Source organism: Mandrillus leucophaeus, unplaced genomic scaffold, assembly GCF_000951045.1.
Source record: "Mandrillus leucophaeus isolate KB7577 unplaced genomic scaffold, Mleu.le_1.0 Scaffold118, whole genome shotgun sequence".
In the NCBI taxonomy this organism is placed as follows: Eukaryota; Metazoa; Chordata; class Mammalia; order Primates; family Cercopithecidae; genus Mandrillus; species Mandrillus leucophaeus.
This window is the reverse complement of record NW_012100098.1, coordinates 2,786,458-2,808,794: the sequence shown is the minus strand read 5'-3', so window position 1 is coordinate 2,808,794 and position 22,337 is coordinate 2,786,458. Positions and strand designations below refer to the sequence as shown.

At 44.0% G+C, this 22,337-nt stretch overlaps 1 protein-coding gene and 1 pseudogene across 1 annotated transcript in view; both read left to right on the top strand.

Moving 5' to 3' along the window:
- The window catches only part of DIP2B (DIP2 disco-interacting protein 2 homolog B (Drosophila)), a 159,906-nt gene extending 149,644 nt beyond the window's left edge, over positions 1 to 10,262 (top strand). Inside the window, exons 34-36 of the mRNA XM_011964405.1 lie at positions 724 to 901; positions 2,732 to 2,855; positions 6,189 to 10,262. Coding sequence (XP_011819795.1) covers positions 724 to 901; positions 2,732 to 2,855; positions 6,189 to 6,441 — 555 coding nt within the window. The 3' untranslated portion in view covers positions 6,442 to 10,262. The remainder of the gene's footprint in view (positions 1 to 723; positions 902 to 2,731; positions 2,856 to 6,188) is intronic.
- Positions 10,263 to 19,058: 8,796 nt separating this feature from the next.
- LOC105527899 lies at positions 19,059 to 19,623 on the top strand (annotated as a pseudogene).
- Positions 19,624 to 22,337: the final 2,714 nt, after the last annotated feature.

Sequence of the window (22,337 nt, the reverse complement as noted above, 5' to 3'; positions counted from 1 at the left end):
GGGTTTCACCATGTTGGCCAGGCTGGTCTTGAACTCCTGACCTCAAGTGATCCACCCACCTTGGCCTCCCAAAGTGTTGGGATTACACCACGCCCAGCCTATTTTAAAAAGCTTTAAATGTTAATAGTAGCACCTACCTCACCTCCTGAGTAGAATCATTATACAATTAAATGTATTAACGCCTGTATCTGTAATGTACATGGAACAGTGTCTGTCACATAATGATTCTCAGTAACATCATTGTTAGCTATTGCTGTTTATATTATAAACTCAGACACCCCCTGGTGTTTCCCCGTGGGCTTCCACAGTTGCCCCAGAAGCACAGAAATGATCCCTGATGTGTTCGTGGGACTCTGGAGGAGGGTGAGAAATGAGCCAGGGAGGCAGGGTAGCCTTGTGGGTGAGAGCACAGCCTCGGGAGCCACAAGAGCATGGGTGCCAGTCTCCTCATTTCTGCATGTTAGGTGAATTAGTTAACTCCTTGTTTTTTCATCCGTAAAATGGGAACAACATTGTGTGAACTATGTTGTCATGTCATATATATCTGGATGGATGGAGGTTAGGTACATGATGAGCACCTGGTAAATGTCAGCTGCCTTTATTGATGCAGTTGTGGTGTTGTTAATATAAAAATGAGATTAAAAAAATCAAATCACCTGATCCAAGAGAATGAATACAGTTGTGTGTCCCCAGTGAGTTGTGACCAAAGCACTTTTCTTGTAGATTTGGGTGAACAGTCCCCATACAGCCAGCGGCTACTACACCATCTATGATAGTGAGACTCTTCAAGCTGATCATTTCAACACTCGCCTCAGCTTTGGAGATGTGGCTCAGACACTCTGGGCTCGGACAGGATACCTTGGTTTTGTCCGCCGGACTGAGCTCACAGCGGCCACTGGAGGTACTTGTGCAACTACTCCTCCCCATTGACCCTGCTTTGTGTTTCTGTAGCACTAGCTGACCTCCTTCAGCCTGCCTTGGATTGTGGAGTGTGTGTATCTAGTTACTCCCTTCTGTGACTCTTAAACCCATAAGTGACTCTCTCTTCATTCGAAGTCATGCTTTGCCCCATGAAGAGTGTCTAAGAGGTGAGCGCTTGGGGCGAGCCCAGGATCATCCCGAGCTGTGAGTCAGAGAGATGTGCCTGATGGTGAATGAGCGTCCCTGGCTAAACACAGACATTCAGTCCCTACGGGGCTGATTCCCCACCCAGGACAAGCATTACATCTTGTATCTCTTCTACCCTGCACACCACTTGGGGAGCAGGAGGAACGGCCCTATTCCCTGAGAGGGGCATCAGTTCCAAGGAGCCATCTTGCTGAGGTATGGCAGTGCCTCCGTGTCTTGCATTGGACACTGCCTGCTTCCTGGCCAAGCCTCCGGTGTAAGAATTCCCTCCCGTCACCCTCTGCCCAGTTGATTGTCACGGCTTCACTGCTGCCCGCCATCACCCTTTCTTCCAGACTGGCACTTACAGCCATTTAAAAATACCCAACACTGACTATATCCTGCACTTGAAGAAGTGATATATATATAACCTGCTGGATTTTAAAGGCCTAAATTCTCCATAGTTCCATACTGACCAGCGTCCATAGTTCCCCAGATTTCATGGAGAGGCAGGGGCAACCCAGTGGAGCAGAGGGTGGTATCCCTGCCTGGTGCCCTGGTTTTAAGCCCACTTCTGCATTTGCTGGGTGACCTTGAGCAATCACTTAGCCTCTGTTTCCTACTTAGAAAATGGGGATGACTATGTTTCTTGCCTCATGGAAATGATGTGAGATTAAAGGACGTGATGCATTTAGATGCCAAGAATGGTGCCTGGCACACAGGAAGCACCCATTAGTCATTCACTGCTGTGTTTCTGTTGTTTTTGTCATCAGTCTTCATGAGCTCACCAGGTGATGGGAGCCTCTGCTGGACCTCCTGATCCTTTTCACTCCAACAGCTTAAATCACTTTGTTTTGCTGAATTTTTTCAGAAATCTGCCTTTTTCCAGAAATTACTGCAAAATCATCTTCCTTCTGTATCCTAGCTGGATTACAAGCCTGTTAGAAACGAGGACTAGTTTCCCCTATGTTCTACAACCCTCATCTTTATATCTGTATTCCATGAAGCTCCCTAGAAGGAATGACACTCGTTCATCTCCTCTCCTTCTCAACTCCTCTCTTTCCTCCTCCCCTCCCCTCTGGCTGAGTCCTGTTTGTCCTTAAAAGCTCAGCTCTGCCCTCAGCTTTTCCAGGAGCCTTCCTTGACCCTTTGAGCTGGACTCAGTGATGTCCTCTGCCCCTCCGAAACTCATGCACACTCCTGTCGCTGGGCTTGCTACATTACAACGGAATGCCTCTTTGTGTATCTTTTCCCCTGCCTCAGCTGTAAGAATCTTCAGCGCAGGAATTGGGTTTTGTCAGCTTTGTCTCCCCAGCACATAACACAGTTCCTAACATGTAGTAATAATAATAGCTAATTTCTGGTATCATTTACAATATACCACATACCATATTAACTACTGTGCATGGATTGACTCACAAATCGTCACAGCAGCCATTGATTATTATTCCCATCTCACAGAAGGGCAGTAGGATTCAGAGCCTTAAGGAATTTGCCCAGAGTTGCACAGCTGGTAGGGGCAGAGCCAGGTGACAGGCAGTCTGACCCCTGTGCTCTGGACTCCAGTGTTATGTTACACTCAGTATATGTCCGAACCACATTTCTCTCTTTTTCTTTCTGTCAGAGCGTCATGATGCATTGTATGTGGTGGGAGCGCTGGATGAAACACTGGAGCTGAGAGGATTACGATACCACCCGATTGATATTGAGACCTCGGTGTCCCGGATCCACAGAAGCATTGCTGAATGGTAACTCCCCCAGCATACACTGTGCTTCCCACTTCAGCTTTAGTCGTAATCTCAACTCATCTAATTAATTGGTCATTGGGACCACATACCTACCTTGAAACATAGAGCTCCATGGGAGGAGTAAAGAAATAGACTGATTCTTGTCTTGGGTGTGCAATCTGCTGTGGCCAACAAGGCCTATCCACAGGAGCCAGATGAGGCCATAAGGCCCCTAGGGAATACTCTGATACCTTCTGTGGAATGCTGGAACTGAGTCCTTTTTTAGTGATAGACTCTCATAATGGGAAGGGACTAACAGATCATTGATCTCTTGGAAGTCAGCATAATATGGTGGAAAGAACCAGCTTAAAGACTCTTCTCATCTGTAAAACACTCCCTCTGCTACTTTCTAATTATCAGAAGCATCAAATGAGAATGTGCTTTGTAAACTATTAAGTGGTAAGCAGATGAAAAGGGTAGTTGATATTATCTCATCCAGTTTCCTGCTCTTTGCAGGAATTTTACATTTTTCCTGGTAAAGGATCATCTAACCATGTATTGACTTAAAATCTGTAAAATTAAAACTGTGGTTTGGCCGGGCGCAGTGGCTCACATCTGTAATCCCAGAACTTTGGGAGGCCAAGGTGGGCGGATCACTTAAGCCCAGGAATTCAAGACCATCGTGGGCAACATGGTAAAACCCCATCTCTGCAAAAAAAATTTTTTAATTAGCCAGGTGTGGTGGCATGCCTGTAGTCCCAGCTACCCAGGAGGCTGAGGTGGGAGGATCACTTTAGCCTGGAAGGTTGAGGCTACAGTGAGCCAAGGTTGTGCCACTGCACTCCAGCCCTGGTGACAGACTGAGACTGTCTCAAAAAAATAACAACAACAAAAAAATCTCTGTAGTGTTTACCTATTGGCTTTCATTCTGGGTTCTTAACCAATACAGAATCTGTTTGGTTTGTTTTCTACATATTTTAGTGAATGTGTCCCCACTTTTCCCCATGCTAAACAGCCACAGTTCTTTCGATGGTTGCTCATGCTTTCCAGATACTTCTTTGTCTAAAGATGCTCTTGTTGGCCGGAAGTGGTGGCTCACGCCTGTAATCCCAGCACTTCGGGAGGCTGAGGTGGGTGGATCACCTGAGGTCAGGGGTTCAAGACCAGCCTGGCCAACATGGCAAAACCCTGTCTCTACTAAAAATACAAATATTAGCTGGGTGCAGTGGTGGGCGCCTGTAATCCTAGCTGCTCGGGAGGCTGAGAATTGCTTGAACCTGGGAGGCGGAGGTTGCAGTGGGCCAAGATCGCGCCACTACACTCCAGCCTGGGCAACAGAGGGAAACTGTCTCAAAAAAAAGATGCTCTTGTCTTTGTCGGAGTCTCTCCCTAGACCTGAACAAGATTCTGACCAAGACAAGAACATCTTTAGACATCTGGAAAGCATCCAGAGAAGCTGGGTGCCGTGGTTACTTTGTCATTTTAGACATTTGACTCTTAATAGAACCAGATATTGTGTAATTGTGTACTTTTGTGGGGGTTTGTTTTTTTTGTTTTGTTTTGTTTTTTGAGACAGAGTTTCGCTCTTGTTGCCCAGGCTGGAGTGCAATGGTGCAATCTTGGCTCACTGCAACCTCCGCCTCCCAGGTTCAAGGGATTCTCCTGCCTTAGCTTCCCTAGTAGCTGGGATTACGGGTGTGTGCCACCACGCCCGGCTAATTTTGTATTTTTAGTAGAGAGGGGGTTTCTCCATGTTGGTCAAGCTGGTCTTGAACTCCTGACCTCAGGTGATCCGCCCGCCTCGGCCTCCCAAAGTGCCGGGATTACAGGCATGAGTCACCGCGCCTGGCCAATATTGTGTACTTTTTTAATTATTGGAATTTGTTTTTGTTTGTTTGTTTTTTTGTGAGACAGAGTCTCGCTCTGTCACCCAGGCTGGAGTGCAGTGGCCGGATCTCAGCTCACTGCAAGCTCCGCCTCCCGGGTTTACGCCATTCTCCTGCCTCAGCCTCCTGAGTAGCTGGGACTACAGGCGCCCGCCACCTCGCCCAGCTAGTTTTTTGTATTTTTTTGGTAGAGACGGGGTTTCACTGTGTTAGCCAGGATGGTCTTGATCTCCTGACCTCGTGGTCCACCCGTCTCGGCCTCCCAAAGTGCTGGGATTACAGGCTTGAGCCACCGCGCCCGGCAGGCCCTACCTTCTAACCCAGTAACTCCACCCAGTGGAAAGTGGCTTATGGTCCTTTTACACAATAGGAGACACTTGCGCGTGGGGCACCAATAACTCATGTGAGTCAGACAGACTCTCTTCCTGTTGGGTTTAAGAATACTGCCTTAGGGTGGTCTGAAGGTAGTGAGTTAATTCAATTGATTGTTCATAGTCAATTACAAACCAATCAAACTCTTTCGTTCCACTCTTTCCCTCTTTCTCACTACTGCACTTGACTAGTCTAAAAAAACAGAGGAATATTATATTAGTCAAAGCTCTTATGGGGCAAATAACAGGCTCCCTTCAGAAAAGCTTAAGTGAAAGAATACCTGGCTATCTCAGAAGTGCCAAAAAAAAACTAACTCTGGGTCTCAGGAAAGGTAGAAACAAGGGAATGGTAAGGCTGTCAGGAACCACTGTCCCCTTACTTTCTAGAGCCATATGGGCTTTCCCTTCTTTCTTTTTCACCTTCCTGAAGAGGGATTCTCTCTGCTCCATGCTCCTGGCTACCCCAGAATATTCAAATCCATGTCATTGGTTCAAATGACCAGTTAACAATTTTTTTTTTCTTTTTTTGAGACAGAATCTCATTCTGTTGCCCAGGCTGGAGTACAGTGGCTCAAACTTGGCTCACTGCAACCTCCACCTCCTGGGTTCAAATTATTCTCCTCCCTCTCCTGAGTAGCTGGGACTAGAGGTGCCCGCCATCACACCTGGCTAATGTTTGTATTTTAGTAGAGACAGGATTTCGCCATGTTGGCCAGGCTGGTCTCGAACTCCTGACCTCAGGTGATCTGCCCGTCTCAGCCTCCCAAAGTGCTGAGATTATAGACGTGAGCCACCACGCCTGGCCTAATGACTTTAAATTACACTTTCAAACTCCCAGGAGATTCTGGACCACTACTCAGCTGTGTTCACAGGGGCAAGGTGTCTCTCATATATCTATATATATATTCATTATATAATTTTTCCCTCGGTCTTATCAGGTGAAGTTAAAAGGTGTCATATATTGTAGACATGACTGCTGACCTTCTGGTTGGGATCGAGGGGAGAAGGCGGGGAAATGGGCTAAGTCTGGGACAGATGCTATAAAAAATAACTGAAAAATGTAGTGACAAGTTAATGAACTGTCATTGAAATTTCAGTGCCGTGTTTACGTGGACCAACTTGCTTGTGGTGGTTGTGGAACTGTGCGGCTCTGAACAGGAAGCCCTAGATCTGGTCCCGTTAGTGACCAACGTGGTCCTGGAAGAGCATTACCTCATCGTTGGCGTCGTGGTTGTGGTGGATCCAGGCGTCATCCCGATCAACTCCAGAGGAGAGAAGCAGAGGATGCACCTCCGTGATAGCTTCCTAGCTGACCAGTTAGACCCCATCTACGTGGCTTATAACATGTAACGAGCTTTGTGGGGACTGCAGGGGGCCATTCTGAAGAATCACAAAGACAGAAGACCTCTGGCTAGGAGCAGGCTTTCAAACGATGTGAAATAAGCTGAGATGGCTACATGATATTCTTCATCTCATCCTGTGGGATTCTGCAATCATAAAACACACAGGAAAGGGGAATTCTGTGCGGGCAAATGAAAAAAATGTTAACATTTGGTAGACATGTGCTTTGATATAGCGTGAGCAGCACGTTACTAAAGCAATTACATGCATGTTGCATTTTTTTCATCTGTTGTACATACTTGTATTTTTATCTAATGCCGTTTTAGAATTTTCTAAGAGAATTTAATGAATTCACATGAAAGGGGTAGTCTGAGTGACACAGTTCCCCACTCCGTACTGTATTTGCCATTCTGCCGTAGCTAGATGTTCTGTGGGGTTTGTTAACATGGAACTACTCAGCTTTCTTTCAGTCAACCCATAAGCAAATCAGATAACCCACTGACTATGAGAATTACTTTATATAGATAATTATTGACTGTAAAACATTTTGACCAGTGTCTTACAACATGTACATAAGAATACACATAATTCAGGTAGAGATTTGAAGAATTGGCTTGTCTAGTTATAACAACCACAGTAGAAACATTTCTACTTTGAGAGAATTTCAATATTCTCTTAATGTTGTGTAATTGATTAGGTGACTAAAAAGTGCAAATTGTTGGCAGGTTTTGCTGCACATTGTTCTATGTCTTTGTTGGCTGGTATATTTTATAAACTAGAGCTGCCTATGTTTGTTTTTAAAGCTCGCATTCCCGGAATCAGCTTAGGCTTCTATGAATTCAGCTTGTTTCTAAAAGCTGAAAATCTCAGTTTAAAAATCAAAATGTTAACACAAAGCTAAGATTCATCAGAGCCCACCCTATTCTAAGGAACCACGATAACTTACTCTGGCCCCAGTTTTAAAACGATCTTTCAGATTTAGAGTGACTATGTAAGAATTCAGGATTTCCTCTTTTCCAGGCCCATTGTAAACTGTGTCTACAGTTTATCCATATAACTTCTCTTTTCTGAAAACTGAGGAGTGTCCTCTGTTCTTCCAGTTCATGAGGGCAGGGGGTTTAAAACAAGAATGATAGGCCAGGAAGGCAGTGGGGATCCACCGTCACATGGAACTGTAAGGCCATATAACTACACAAAACTGACCAATCTGGGTTGCCAAAGCAGCCAGGCTTATGCTGAAACCGGGGAAGTCTGACGTATGCAGGAAATTCTTTTGAAATAACTGTGGTGCCCAGGCCAAGCAGAGTGAGACAGGACTGAGTTTGGCCTCTGACTCGGTTTCCTTTCTTTGGTCTGATACTTCATGTATTTGAATATAGTTAAATCTTATTATTTTTTTCTTAACAGAAATATTTTTAAAAACAAAAAAGTACTCAAAAGTGAAAAGAGTTAACTTGTTAAAGCAGAATGGTTCTCTTTGACCCACTCTGGTCTATTGTGTAAATATTTAGACTATTTTAGTAATACATATTATTTACCCCACTGTAACATCATGTAAACTAAGTATGTTTTTAAACAATTTTTAAGACTTGTAATTACCCTGAAAATAAGGTTTATAATGCAAAGACCAGCTCCTTTGCGGTGGCAGTGCTCTGGGGCTGCCATTACCCGGCCTTCTGACTAAAAGCCACTTTGTGACTCCCTTCACGTAATCCTCTTTTCCTCCCCACTCCTCCACAGAGGGCAGAGCTCAGGACATTTGCCAGTTCCAGATCTCTTTTTCAGCATTTCGATGGAATTAATTTACACGTGATGAGGGAAGTCCTAGGATGGACAGAAAAAAAAGCACTTACATTGGGGCACCCAGGAAATCCCAGTGTCTAGCGATGGTTTGGTTTGCAGAGAACACAGCCTGATACTTGGAAAGTAATTTTCTTAAAACCATTTTTAATGATTCACTAAACAAAGCAGGGGATCCTGAAGCTAATATAAATAAGTCTAGCTCTATAATCCCCAAGTTCTAAAAGTTATGGTTAGATGCTATTCTGTGGGTTGCTTTGATAATTCTTACTAACACAGATTAGGGTATAGGCATCTAGAGATGCATGGTCCACTGTAAATACTATAATGAGAGCCACATCTGTAATTAAATTTTTCTAGTAACCACATTTTTTAAAAATAAAAAGAAACCCATGGTATTGATTTAAATATATTTTATTCAACCCAATAGCTCGAAAACACTATCATTTCAACATAGGATCAATATAAAAATTATTAATGAGGTATTTTACTTTTTTTCATATTAGGCCTTTGAAATTCAGTGTGCATTAAACACATCTCAGTCCAAACCATCGCCATATTTCAAGTCTTTGTAGCCAAATGTGACTAGTGGCTATCATATTAGACAGTGCAGATGTATACTCATTCCTTCAAATACATTACTCCGTTAATCTCAAAGTGTGGCCAACTCCCAGTTACTTAGAGGCTGATTATCTAGTTTTGTAGTTCCTCAGGCCTCTAATTTACTTTTTGCTTTCTGCTTTATTGATTTTTTTGCATGTCCCCCAAAGCCAGAATCTGCTCATGGAGGAAGGAAGGCTAAGAACTGTCCTTGAGGAACTTCATCAGTAACTCTGGGAAAGCATCCTGTGGAGGGAGAGGAGAACCCAGTCATTTGCTTAGATGGTGTTTGTGGGATGACCTGCAGATTTAAAGTCTACTGTGCCACAGACTCGAGTAAGAAAATCTTCTCTTGATGACACAGTGCTCCTTCTCTATCCACATTAAGTAGCACTTTTGTGGTGGAACTGATTCTTAAGGCAGGCCTGAAAGGCCATTACTAATAGAAACACAGCCTTTCCAATCCTCTGGAACATATTCTGTCTGGGTTTTTAATGTCTGTGGAAAAAAACTAAACAAGCCCCTGTCTCAGTTAAGAGAAATCTCTTGGTCTGAAGGTTTCTGAACCTCTTTCTAGTTCTCAGCAGAAGTAACTGAAGTAGATCAGGAAGGGGCTGCCTCAGGAAAATTCCTAGGCCCTAGGAATTCACTGAGACCCTGGGAAGGACCAGCATGCTAATCAGCATCAGTGAATCCACAGTCTTTACTTCCTGCCTCACAAAGGGCCAGGTCTCCCCAGTGCCAGGTCCTTTCCTCATGAAGTTGTGTTGCCTCAGGCTGTTTAGGGACCATTGCCTGTCTTGGTCACTTGAGTCTGTCTCCTTACTTTAGTCCCTGGGCAATGCTTGCTTAATGCTTTTGTTGACTCAACAAGGGCCGAGGCCTTAGGTTTTCTATTAAGGTCTCTGCCCCAGGCATGGTGCTCTATATCTTGGCCAAATAAATTACTTTCCTTGAATATCCAGGAATCTTTTAGACTAAAGCAATGAGGAGTTATCACCTCATCCTCAAACTCCAACAAGATCTATGCCTTAGTGTTGTTTTTGTTGTCTGCTTTGATGTAAAAGCAACAGTATTTGGAGCAAGAAGCTGCAGTACTCCAAATACACAATAGGCCTTTTCTTTATCATTCATACAGCATTTCTGGTTTAGGTGTATGTAGATGGGCCATGTTATTTGTCCAGAGGAAGAGACTGTAAAGATACAAGAATAATTTTTTAGTCCTAAATGCTGTTTTGTTTACTTTCTGTCAAGATATTTACCCGTGTCAAATTCAAACTACAGTACTGTGTAATTATGTATAAAGTTTTTTTATTTATTTGAAGTTAGACTAGATATACATTTTTAAATTTAACATCTGGCTGGACAGTGTTCTATTAACTCATTGAATGTGTTTCCTTTGTCTTGTGTTAATAAATATTGATGCCTGATTCTGTTTAATCCTTCACACATTGGGTGGAGGCTAGGGAATTGATAGATTTTAAATTTAACTTTAGATGGTGAGACCCATTGATAGCTGGAGTGGTCTAAGGAAAGTGAGCACAGAGATCCAGAGTCAGCGCTATTAAAGGATGCTAGGTCAGGGAATCAGGGTGTCACTTTGAAAACTAAGAAGTCTGTTGTCAGGACTTTTCAAGGTAATATAGTTTAGTCTTCCTCCCACCCTTGTTGCATTTGGTAGTTGTGTTTTATTTTTTAATTTTTTGAGACAGAGTCTCGCTCTGTCACCCAGGCTAAAGTGCAGTGGCTTGATCTCAGCTCACTGCAGCCTCTGCCTCCTGGGTTCAAGTGATTCTCCCAAAGTAATCCCCAGTAGCTGAGATTACAGGCATGTGCCAACATGCCTAGTTAATTTTTGTATTTTTAGTAGAGACAGGGTTTCATCATGTTGGCCAGGCTGGTCTTAAACTCCTGAACTCAAGTGATCTGCCCTTCTCAGCCTCCCAAAGTGTTGGGATTACAGGCGTGACCCACCACGCCTGGCCTAAACTTGAATTGTTTCTAATCTATAATTAGGCTGGATTTTAGCTTTCCTAAAATGATATTTCATTTGCTCTTCTAATTCCTGGTTTCAAGAAACTTGGTGGGAGCCCATCAAATTGTGCATGTATTCAAACACCGAGAATGGTCCTTGAATTATTTCATTGCTCCAGACTACTCTGGCAGCTGAGAACATTTTTTCATGTCATAGACATTTATGCCTACCCACTAAGCACTGTGATAAGAGCTGAAGCCAGAGAGAAAAAAAATACCACGTCACTGCCCTCAAGGAGATATAGGATAACAATCACAATACAAGGGTTAAGAACAGACATGCATTGTGAGAGCAGGCAGGCGAGGCACATAGTCTGATGGTAAGGGAGGATAGTGAGGAGTAGGAAGCCTCTGACCTGGATTTCAGAGGATGAGACAGCCAGATAAGATAGTGAGCAGGAAGGCAGAGTCGCATATTCTGGGAACTAGAATTCATTATTGGGATTGTTGTGGTTTGAATGTATGTGTCTGCTCAAAATTCATATGTTAGAACTTAAGGCCGGGCGTGGTAGCTCACGCCTGTAATCCCAGCACTTTGGGAGGCCGAGGTAGGTGGATCACAAGGTCAGGAGATCGAGACCATCCTGGCTAACACAGTGAAACTCCGTCTCTACTGAAAATACAAAAAAATTATCCAGGCATGGTGGCGGGCACCTGTAGTCCCAGCTACTCCGGAGGCTGAAGCGGGAGAATAGCATGAACCCAGCAGGCGGAGCTTGCAGTGAGCCGTGATCACGCCACTGTGCTCCAGCCTGGGCAACAGAGCAAGACTCGGTCTCAAAAAAAAAAAAGAACTTAAGACCCAATGTGATAGTATTAAGAGGTGGGGCCTTTTGGGAAGTGATTAAGTTACGAGAGCTGTGCCCTGGTGAATGGATTACTGCCCTTTTAAAAGTACTAGAGAGAACTGGTTAGGCCCTTTTGCCTTTCTGTCCCTCCCCCCATGTGAGGACATGGTGTTCGTCCACTCCAGAAGCAGCAGTATTTAAGGTACCATTTTGGAAGTAGAGACCAGGCCCTCACCAGACAGTGAAACTGTCAGCACCTTAATCTTGGACTTCCCAGCCTCCATAACCATTAGCAGTAAATTTAAGCTGTTTATAAATTATCCAGGCTTAGGTATTTTGTTATAGCAGCACAAAAGGACTAAGATAAGGATGCAAGGTTTGAGGGGAGAAAAGTAAAAGATAATTATGGAGGCTTGAGCCAGGGACAGATGACTGAGGGTCTTGTATTTCATGCTAAGAATTTTGGACTTTTAACAAAGGGGAGTTAATGAGGGATTTAAAGCAGGGGGATAACATGCTCAGATTTGCAACGTAGAATATTATTCTGACAGTCACATAGAAAATAGACTGGGGCTGGGCGTGGTGGCTCGCGCCTGTGATCCCAGAATTTTGGGAAGCCAAGGCGGAAGATCTCTTGAGCCCAGGAGTTCAGGGCTACAATGAGTTATAATTGCACCACTGCACTCCAGCCTGGGTGATAGAGCAAGACCCTGTCTCTAAGAAAAAAAAATAGATAGGAATGGATAGGGAAAGGGAAATAAAACCAGAGATTGTAATGGATAGCGAAAAGGAGATAAAACTGGAAAGACTAGTTGGGAGACCTCTGCATTGACCACAGTGATAGAATGCTATGATTTGAATGTGTTCCCTCCAGATTCTTCTGTTGAAACTTAATGGCCAAGGTGATGGTTTTAAGAGGTCATTAGGTCATGATGGCTTCTCCCTCACAAATGGAGTTAGAGCTCTTATGAAAGGCTTCATGCAGCAGCACTTGACTCGCTTGCCTTCTGCCCTTCACCAACACAGCACTGTCTTGGAAAGAGAGCAGCCCTCACCATACAAGCCAACCTGCCAGTGCCTTGATGTTGAACTTCCTGGCCTCCAGGAGTGTGAGAAATACATGTCTGTTCTTTATAAACTACCCAGGTTCAGGTATCTTGTTATAGCAGCACAAAACAGACTAAGACATAGAGCAGAGTACTTCAACCAAGGCAGTAAGAATGGAGAAGAGAGGCCATGCATAAAAACTTCGGTGGCATTAAGATTCCAATTGCCGGCTGGGCACGGTGGCTCACACCTGTAATCCCAGCACCTTGGGAGGCTGAGGCGGGTGGATCACCTGAGGTCAGGTGTTCAAGACCAGCCTGATCAACGTGGTGAAACCCCATCTGTACTAAAAATACAAAAATTAGTTGGGAGGCCGAGACGGGTGGATCACGAGGTCAGGAGATCGAGACCATTCTGGCTAACATGGTGAAACCCCGTCTCTATTAAAAATACAAAAAATTAGCCGGGTGCAGTGGCGGGCACCTGTAGTCCCAGCTACATGGGAGGCTGAGGCAGAAGAATGGCGTGAACCCGGGAGGCAGAGCTTGCAGTGAGCCGAGATTGCGCCACTGCACTCCAGCCTGGACGACAGAGCGAGACTCCGTCTCAAAAAAAAAAAAAAATACAAAAATTAGTCAGGTGTGGTGGTGGCACATACCTGTAATCCCGGCTACTGGGGAGGCTGAGGCAGGACAATCGCTTGAACCCAGGAGGCAGAGATTGCAGTGAGCCGAGATTGTGCCACTGCACTCCAGCCTGAGCAATAAGAGTGAGACTCTGTCTCAAAAAAAAAAAAAAAAAAAGATTACAACTGCTGAATATTCAGGGTAAGGAAGAAGGAATTCAAAATAACACCTAGATTTCTGGCTTGGGGGTTAGGTGGATGTGGGGCCATTTACCAAGGCAGGGGAGAAAACAGGAGGAATAGATTTGGGAAAGAAGACACTGTGTTCCATATTGGTCATGTTCCTTTGAGGTGCTGTGGAACATGCAGGTGAAGAGGTCCAACAGGCAGCTGAATACTGAGGTCTTTGCCTCAGGAGAGCTCTGGCCTAAAACTGTAGATTTGGGAGACAACATTTCAAAGTGGATGATATTGCCAAGAAAGAACGTGTAGAGTGAGAAAAGGATCAGAGTCATGGCGAACAAGAGCATTTAAAGGTTCGCGAGGGCCGGGCACAGTGGCTCATGCCTGTAATCCCAGCACTTTGAGAGGCCGAGGCGGTCAGATCACCTGAGGTCAGGAGTTCAAGACCAGCCTGGCCAACATGGTGAAACCCGGTCTCTACTGAAAATACTAATTCAGCTGGGCATGGTGGTAGGCACCTGTAGTCTCAGCTACTCGGGAGGCTGAGGCACGAGAATCGCTTCAACCCAGGAGGCGGAGGTTGCAGTGAGCCGAGATCGCACCACTGCACTCCAGCCTGGGCGAAACAGCGAGACTCTGTCTCAAACACAAAATCAAAGAGGAGGGAGTGCTCAACAACCCAACGGCCACAACAAAGCTGAGTAGAACAGGGATTGGATGGCATCTGCTGGACCTGGCAACGAGGGAGTCCCTGGTGGCCTTGATGAGAGAGTTTTAGTGCGGCTGTATGGGCAGAAACCTAAAAACTGGTTCAGGAGAGAATTGCTGGGACGTAAGACTGAACAGAGGCCTCTCTCCAGAGGCTTTATCTGCAACTGCAAGTAGGAAGGAGAAAGAGGGGACAGTAGTTAGAAGGGGGATGTAAAATCAAGGGGGGCTGTTTTAAAGATGGAAGAAATAAACGTGTCAGGAGAAAAAGCTGGAATAGAGGGAAAGTTTCTAAATATAGCAATAAGGGACAACGGACAAAGTGAGGTCACTGTCACTGAGGAAGCTGGAGCGGACGGACTCCAGTGAGCAGGTGGAAGGATTGGCAGCAAGGGAGGAAGCACACTTTTTCAAATAAAACTGAGTACAAGCAAGATCCTAATAGAAGTTGCTATTAATAAAAGTCTACCTGATGACCTCATTCACTTCTCTGAATCTCCATTCTCAGTCTCCAAAGATGAACATTCATTTCTGAAATCATTTCTATAAATAACTCCCATGGTCAGACAGACCTGACAAAGCAGAACATAGACTCTGGAAATGATGGTGGTTCCTAAAGAAGCAGGTAAGAGGGAGTTCACAGTGCAAGCATTGAAGAACAAACAAAATGAATTAGTTGTATTCAGTTTCAGAATCTAGGAAAAGAATAAAAAGACCCACTAAGAAAGATGAAAGAAGAAAATAACAAAGACAAAAGCAGACATTAATTAAAAAGGAAGAAAACAGAAAAAAAGGTTCAACAGAACCAGAAACTGATTTCTTACAAATATTCTAATGACAGTAAAACCCATTTAACAAAAGGCATGCACGCAGGTACACAAAAAGTAGGAAACACAAAAGGGAACATAACTAACTACAGATACAGCACTTGTGCTTCTATTTCAAGGGATTATTTTTTCAGTAAATTTCTGTTTTAAATGAAATGGATAATTTTCTAAAAATTATGTAACTTTGAAAATTCACTCAAGAAATAGAAAATCTGAATTTTACCACACTCAGCTCACAAAGCAAAAAAAAATCCTCTTTTCATATATAAAAGGAAAAGCCATCCAACTAATCTTACCAACTTAGTATAAGTCAGATACCAAAGTCACACTAAGGCAGTTTTTAAAAATTCTAAATCAATCTCCCTTGAGAAAAGATACAAAATGATAAAATCTAGGCCAGGCATGGTGGCTCACATCTGTAATCTTCAGGAGGCCAAGGTAGGAGGATGGCTTGATGCCAGGAGTTGGAGACAAGGCTGGGCAACTTAATGGGACCCTATCTCTAAGAAAAATAAATAAATAGCTGGGCATGATAGCACGCATTTGTGGTCCCAGCTACTCAGGAGACTAAGGCGGAGGATCACTTGAGCCCAGGAGTTTGAGGCTGCAGTGAGCCATGATTGTGCAACTGTACTCCAGCTTGGGCAGAAAGTGAGATCCTGTCTCATAAAAATAAAAATCTCAGTGTTTCAGTTATTTATTGCTGTGTAACAAACCACCCCAACTTAGTGGCATAAACCACAACTGAGTAGAAAGTGATATAAAGGGAGTATCCTCCTCTCATAGTCTTGACTTTTCTAGTAGTGCTTCTGAAGTATCACCATTGTGTATTCTTTTTACTGTATGTTGTTGATAGATATGCTTTATCAGTTAAAGAAGTCTAGGCCACATGCAGTGGCTCATGCCTGTAATCCCAACACTTTGGGAGGCGGAGGTGGGCGGATCACCTGAGGTCAGGAGTTTGAGACCAGCCTGGCCAACACAGTAAAACCCCATCTCTACTAAAAATACAAAAAAAAAAAAACCAAACCAAAACAAGACAGCTGAGCATGGTAGCAGGCACCTGTGATCCCAGCTACTTGGGAGGCTAAGGCAGGAGAATCACTTGAACCCAGGAGGCGGAGGTTGCAATGAACTGAGATTGAGCCACTGCACTCCAGCCTGGGTGACAAGAGCGAGAACCCATCTTAAAAAAAAAAAAAAAATCTATTCTGGCTGGGCATGGCGGATCCCACCTGTAGTCCCAGCACTTTGGGAAGCTGAGGCAGGTGGATCGCTTGCAGCCAGGAGTTGGAGACCAGCCTGGCCAACATGGTGAAGTCTCTACTAAAAATTACAAAAATTAGCCAGGTGTGGTAGCGGGCGCCTGTAATCCCAGCTACGCAGGAGGCTGAGGCAGGAGAATTGCTTGAACCCGGAGGCAGAGGCTGCAGTGAGCTGAGATTGCACCACTGCACTCCAGCCTGGGCGACAGAGGGAGACTCCATCTCAAAAAAAAGTTTATTCCGTGCTTGCTGGATTTTTTGCATGAGTGTTGAAGTTTATCTTTTCCTCCCCCCGGATCTATGAGATGATCACATAGTTTTTTCCTTTAAGCTGGTTAAGATGTATTATATAAATAGATTTCACTAATTTCTTTACACATCTGTAGCAGCCAGAGATTTTTCTAATATTGAACCATCCTTGATTTGACCCCTTTTGATCATCTATTATTTCTTATACACCATTGGGTTTGCTTTGCTAATGTGGAGACTGCATTTTCCAATATATCTTCACACGTTATATTCCATCCCATGTGCTCTTTGCAATGTTATCCTGACATTCCCTCATCAAGAAGTACAGTCCTTTCCCCTCAAATATGGTCTGATCAATAGAATGTGGCCGAAATGATGTGCATGACTTTTGGCGTGGATGAGCAGCAGCTTGAGCTTAAAATGCTGACTTTCCTGATGCTCCCTTTTAGAACCCAGCTGCTATGTTGTAAGACGCCCAAGCTCTGAAGAGGCACTATGTTTAGGTGCTTTGGTCAAGAGTCCCAGCTGAGCCCAGTCTTCAGATTATCCTAGTCTGGGTCTCAGATGAGATTATAGCTAGCATAGTTAGGGAAAAATAAGTGAGCTATATGAATTAGATACAAAAGAACAAAAACATTAATATTTAGAGATAAAATGATAATCTACCGAGAAAATACAGGATAATCTAAAAACATTCTGACAAGATCATTGAAGACAAGATGAACAGAAAACAGGAGTCTCTAGCTTATGATAATCATGAAGTAACTTGGTCAGATTAACCCTCCTAAAGATAGAAATTATAAAATTTGGACAAACTTTTTTATTTCATTTATTATTATTTTTTTGAAATGGAGTCTCACTGTGTCACCCAGGCTGTAGTGCAGTGGTGCAACCTCAGCTCACTGCAACCTCCGCCTCCCGGGTTCAATCAATTCTGCCTGCCTCAGCCTCCCGAGTACCTGGGATTCCAGGCACCTGCCACCACGCCCAGCTAGTTTTTGTATTTTTAGTAGAGATGCGGTTTGTTGGCCAGACTGGTCTCGAACTCCTGACCTCAGGTGAAAAAGAATAACTGAACTTTAAGATAGATCAATAGATTAATCTGAAGAACAAAGAGAAAAAAGATTGGAGAAAAAAATAGTGCCTCAGAGACCTGTGGGAAAATATTAAGTGGTCTAACTTATTGTAATTGGAGTTCCAGATGGAGGAGAGAGAGAATGGGACATAAAAATATGTGAAGAAATAATGGCAAAAGCTTCCCAGATTTGGAAAGACATATGTTTACTGACTGAAGAAGCTCAAGAAGCAGCAAGCAGTATAAATATAAAGAAAACCGCTTAGGCAGAGTCATGGGCAAACTGCTAAACTTAAATAAAGCAAAAGTCTTCAAAGAAGCCTGGGAAAATGACATATTACATACCAGATAACAATGATACAAATGATAGCCAACTTCTTATTAAACACTATGGAAGGCAGCAAAACATAGAATACATTGAGGCTGCTAGGAGTTAAAAACTGTCAATTCAGAATTCTATATCCAGTGAAACTCGTCTTCAAAAATGAAGGTGGGCCTGGCACAGTGGCTCACATCTGTAATCCCAGCATTTTGGGAGGCCGAGGCAGGAGGATCGCTTGAGCCCAGAAATTTGAGACCAGCCTGGGCAATATAGTGAGACTGCATTTCTGGAAAAACAAAAAAAATGAAGGTGAATTCTAAATCTGTTAAAGACCATCTGTGAAAAACTCAGTAACACTCCACTTAATAGTGAAAAACTGAATGCTCTTTCTCCCTAACATTGGAAACAAGGGAAGAGAAAGTCTGTTCTCACCTCTTCTATTCAATGTTGTACTAAAGGTCTATCCAGAGCGATTAGGCAAGAAAAAGAAATAAAAGCTATCCAGAGGAAAAGAGGAATAAAAGCTATCTCTATTCACAGATAAAATGGCTTGTACAAGAATATGCAATTAGAATAAATAGGGTGACTATAGTCAATAACTTAATTGTATATTTTTAAATAATATAATTGGATTATTTGTAGCTTAAAAGATAACTGCTTGAGGGGATGGTTACCCCATTCTCCATGATGTGCTCATTTCATATTGCATGCCTGTATCAAAACATTTCATGTACCCCAGAAATATATTCACCTACTATGTACCTACAAAAATTTTTAAAAATTTAAGAAAACACTAAAAAAAAGGAGTAAGTGACTTTCACAAGGTTGAAGAATACAAGAGCAATATAAATCAATTTTATTTCTATTCACTAGCAAGGAACTTTCCAAAAATAAAATACATAAAACAATTACATTTGAAATAGCATCAAAATAAAATACAGTCTGACTTATGATGGTTCAACTTATAATTTTTCAACTTTACAATGGTGCAAAAGTGATGCAGTCAGTAGAAACCATACTTTGAGTACCCATAAAATCATTGTTTTCCACTTTCAGTATAGTATTCAATAAGTTAAATGAGATAGGAAGCCATGGGTGGGGAGATGCTAGAGTAGAAGCTTGGCAGGAAGTGAGATTGGTGCCTGGCAGATGTGGCCATGATGATAATTACTAGTTTTGAATTAGCCTTCCTTCCCTTCCCTTCCCTCCTTCCCTCCCTCCCTTCCTGCCTCCCTCCCTCCTTTTTGACTGAGTTTCGCTCTTGTTGCCCAGGCTAGAGTGCAATGGCATGATCTCAGCTCACTGCAACCTCTGCCTCCTGGGTTCAAGCAATTCTCCTACCCCAACCTCTCAAGTGGCTGGGATTATAGGCATGCACCACCACGCCCAGCTAATTTTGTATTTTTAGTAGAGATGGGGTTTCTCCATGTTGGTCAGGCTGGTCTTTAACTCCCGACCTCAGGTGATCTGCCCACCTCGGCCTCCCAAAGTGCTGGGATTACAGGCGTGAGCCACCACACCTGGCCTACTTACCTTCTTTAAAAGATGAGTGTGGCCATTAGCCTTCAGTTCTGGCATGGGATTAGGAATGGCTTACTCCAACTATCGGCATGATTTCCAGGTCCACATCATCTACATGGAAAATATGTCAAAGAGCAGGAGCAGTGACTTCACCTGACAACATCCCAGTGGGAGGAAAAGAGAAACTGTGTTTATTCCTCAGGAATACTGAAGTGCCCTGGAGTAAACTGACATTCTTCTGTAACAGTGTTATTTGAAAAAAAAAAAAAAAAAAAAAAAAGGCTGGGTGCAGTGGCTCACACCTGTAATCCCAGCATTTTGGGAAGCAATGCTTCCCACCAAAATCCACCACCTCGGGGTGAGTGGATTGCTTGAGGCCAGGAGTTCGAGACCAGCTTGGCCAACATGGTGAAATCCCATCTCTACTAAAAATAGAAAAATCAGAGCTGGGCGTGGTGGCTCACGCTTGTAAACCCACCACTTTGGGAGGCTGAGGCGTGTGGATCACCTGAGGTCAGGAGTTGGAGACCAGCCTGGCCAACATGGTGAAACCCCGTCTCTACTAAAAATACAAAAATTAGCCAGGCATGGTGGTTCGTGCCTGTAATCCCAGCTACTCAGGAGGCTGAGGCAGGAGAATCGCTTGAACCTGGGAGGCAGGGGTTGCAGTGATCTGAGATCGTGCCACTGCACTCCAACCTGGGCAACAGAGTAAGACTCTGTCTCAAAAAAATATACATATATATATATAAAGTTCTTATTGGATTGGAAAATATAAATGTACACAATATTTAACACTATGTAACCTAAGAGCAAAAGGTTGCTATTATAAAATCAGTTAAATATGTAAACAGATACCTACCATTTTTTATACACTTTGTTCTTTACTCAGACCCGGAAAAAATAAAATCAATGTTTTCAACAAGTGATGATTACTCCCTTTCTTTGTATAGAAATCTTTATCATCCCTCAGACAGTTCCTTCTGGAACAAATCTTCCTCTTTTTCCCCAGCCAGTCCCAGTGGGTTCACCTTTACAGGCTCCGGGAAAATATATATCGGCCAGGTATGGTGGTGCAGGCCTGTAATCCCAGCTACTCGGGAGGCAGGAGAATTCTTGAACCAGGGAGTCGGAGGTTGCAGTGAGCCAAGAACGCAGCACTGCACTCCAGCCTGGGCTGGACTTGGCTGGTTGATGTCAGCCACCTATTGACTTCTTGGAACTGGCACAATGAGCATATGAATCGAGCGGCCACAGTGGCAGAGGTGGAGGCTATGCATGGACTCCTACTTACTAAAACTGATTTAACTACTACTGTCTCTGAAACCTCAACTAAACACTGACAGAGACCAACAGTGAGCTCCCAATGTTGCTCACTTCAGAAGACTACTAGGCCACTTCATAGCAAGTTGACAACGTCGGGCTTCTTTCATCATAGAAGGGCCAGTGATTTGTTCTCACGTGAACAGATTTACTTTTTCTGGGTAAGGATTTGACTCTTCTGCCCTTAGAGCTTCAGTCACCATCACTACCTGGGGGCTTAGAAAGGTGCATGAAAGCTGCAGGCTGCTCTGACCAACATCAAGAAGGTTCCGGCCAGGCTCTGTGGCCCACACCTGCAATCTCAGCACTTTGGGAGGCTAAGGTGGATGACTTGAGCTCAGGAGCTTGAGACCAGCCTGGGCAACACAGAGGGACCCTATCTCTACAGAAAACTTTAAAAATTAGCCGGGCGTGGTGCTGCACATCTATAGTCCCAGGTACTTGGGAGGCTAAGGTGGGAGGATAGCTTGAGCCTAGGGGGTCAAGGCTGCAGTAAGCTGAGATCGTGCGCTACTGTACTCCAGCCTGGGCGACACAGCAAGACCGTCTAAAAAAATCCTACATTTATTTAGTGCTTACTATTTACTAGGCACAGCTCTAACTTTACATGTATCAAAGTAATTCAGTCTACAAAACCCTATGGGATAGGCAGTCTTATTAAATTCATTTCATTATAACCTCTCTTATTTTGGGGGAGGGCGGATGGAATCTCCTTCTGTTGCCCAAGTTGGAGTGCAGTGGAGTGATCTCAGCTCACTGCAACCTCCGCCTCCCGAGTTCAAGTGATTCTCCTGCCTCAGCCTCCCAAGTAGCTAGGATTACTGGTGAACGCCACCACACCTGGCTAATTTTTTTCTTTGTTTTTTTTTTGCGACAGTCTTGTACTGTCACCCAGGCTGGACTGCAGTGGCATAATCTCAGCTCACTGCAACCTCTGCCTCCTGGGTTCAAGCGATTCTCCTGCCTTAGCCTCCTGAGTAGCTGGGACTACAGATGCGCACTAGTATGCCCGGCTAATTTTTGTAGTTTTAGTAGAGACAGGGTTTTACCATGTTGGCCAGGCTGGTCTCGAACTCCTGACCTCAGGTGATCCGCCCGCCTCAGCCTCCTAAAGTGCTGGGATTACAGGCATGAGCCAATGCGCCTGGTCTGAGCCAATGCGCCTGGTCACATCTAACAACAAAAAAATGTGCCAGAAGAGCCTAAGTGGTGCTACCACAGGCTTGCCCAGTTTATTTTTAAGAAACATTACTTTAGGCCGGAGGCGGTGGCTCACACCTGTAATCCCAGCACTTTGGGAGGCCGAGGCAGGTGGATCACCTTAGGTCAGGAGTTTGAGACCAGCCTAACATGGTGAAAGCCCAGCTCTATTAAAAATACAAAAATTAGCCAGACGTAGTCGCAAGTGCCTGTAATCCCAGCTACTCAGGAAGCTGAGGCAGGAGAGTCACTTGAACCCGGAAGGCAGAGGTTTCAGTGAGCCGAGATCCCGCTACTGCACTCCAGCCTGGGCGACACAGCAAGACAATGTCTCAAAA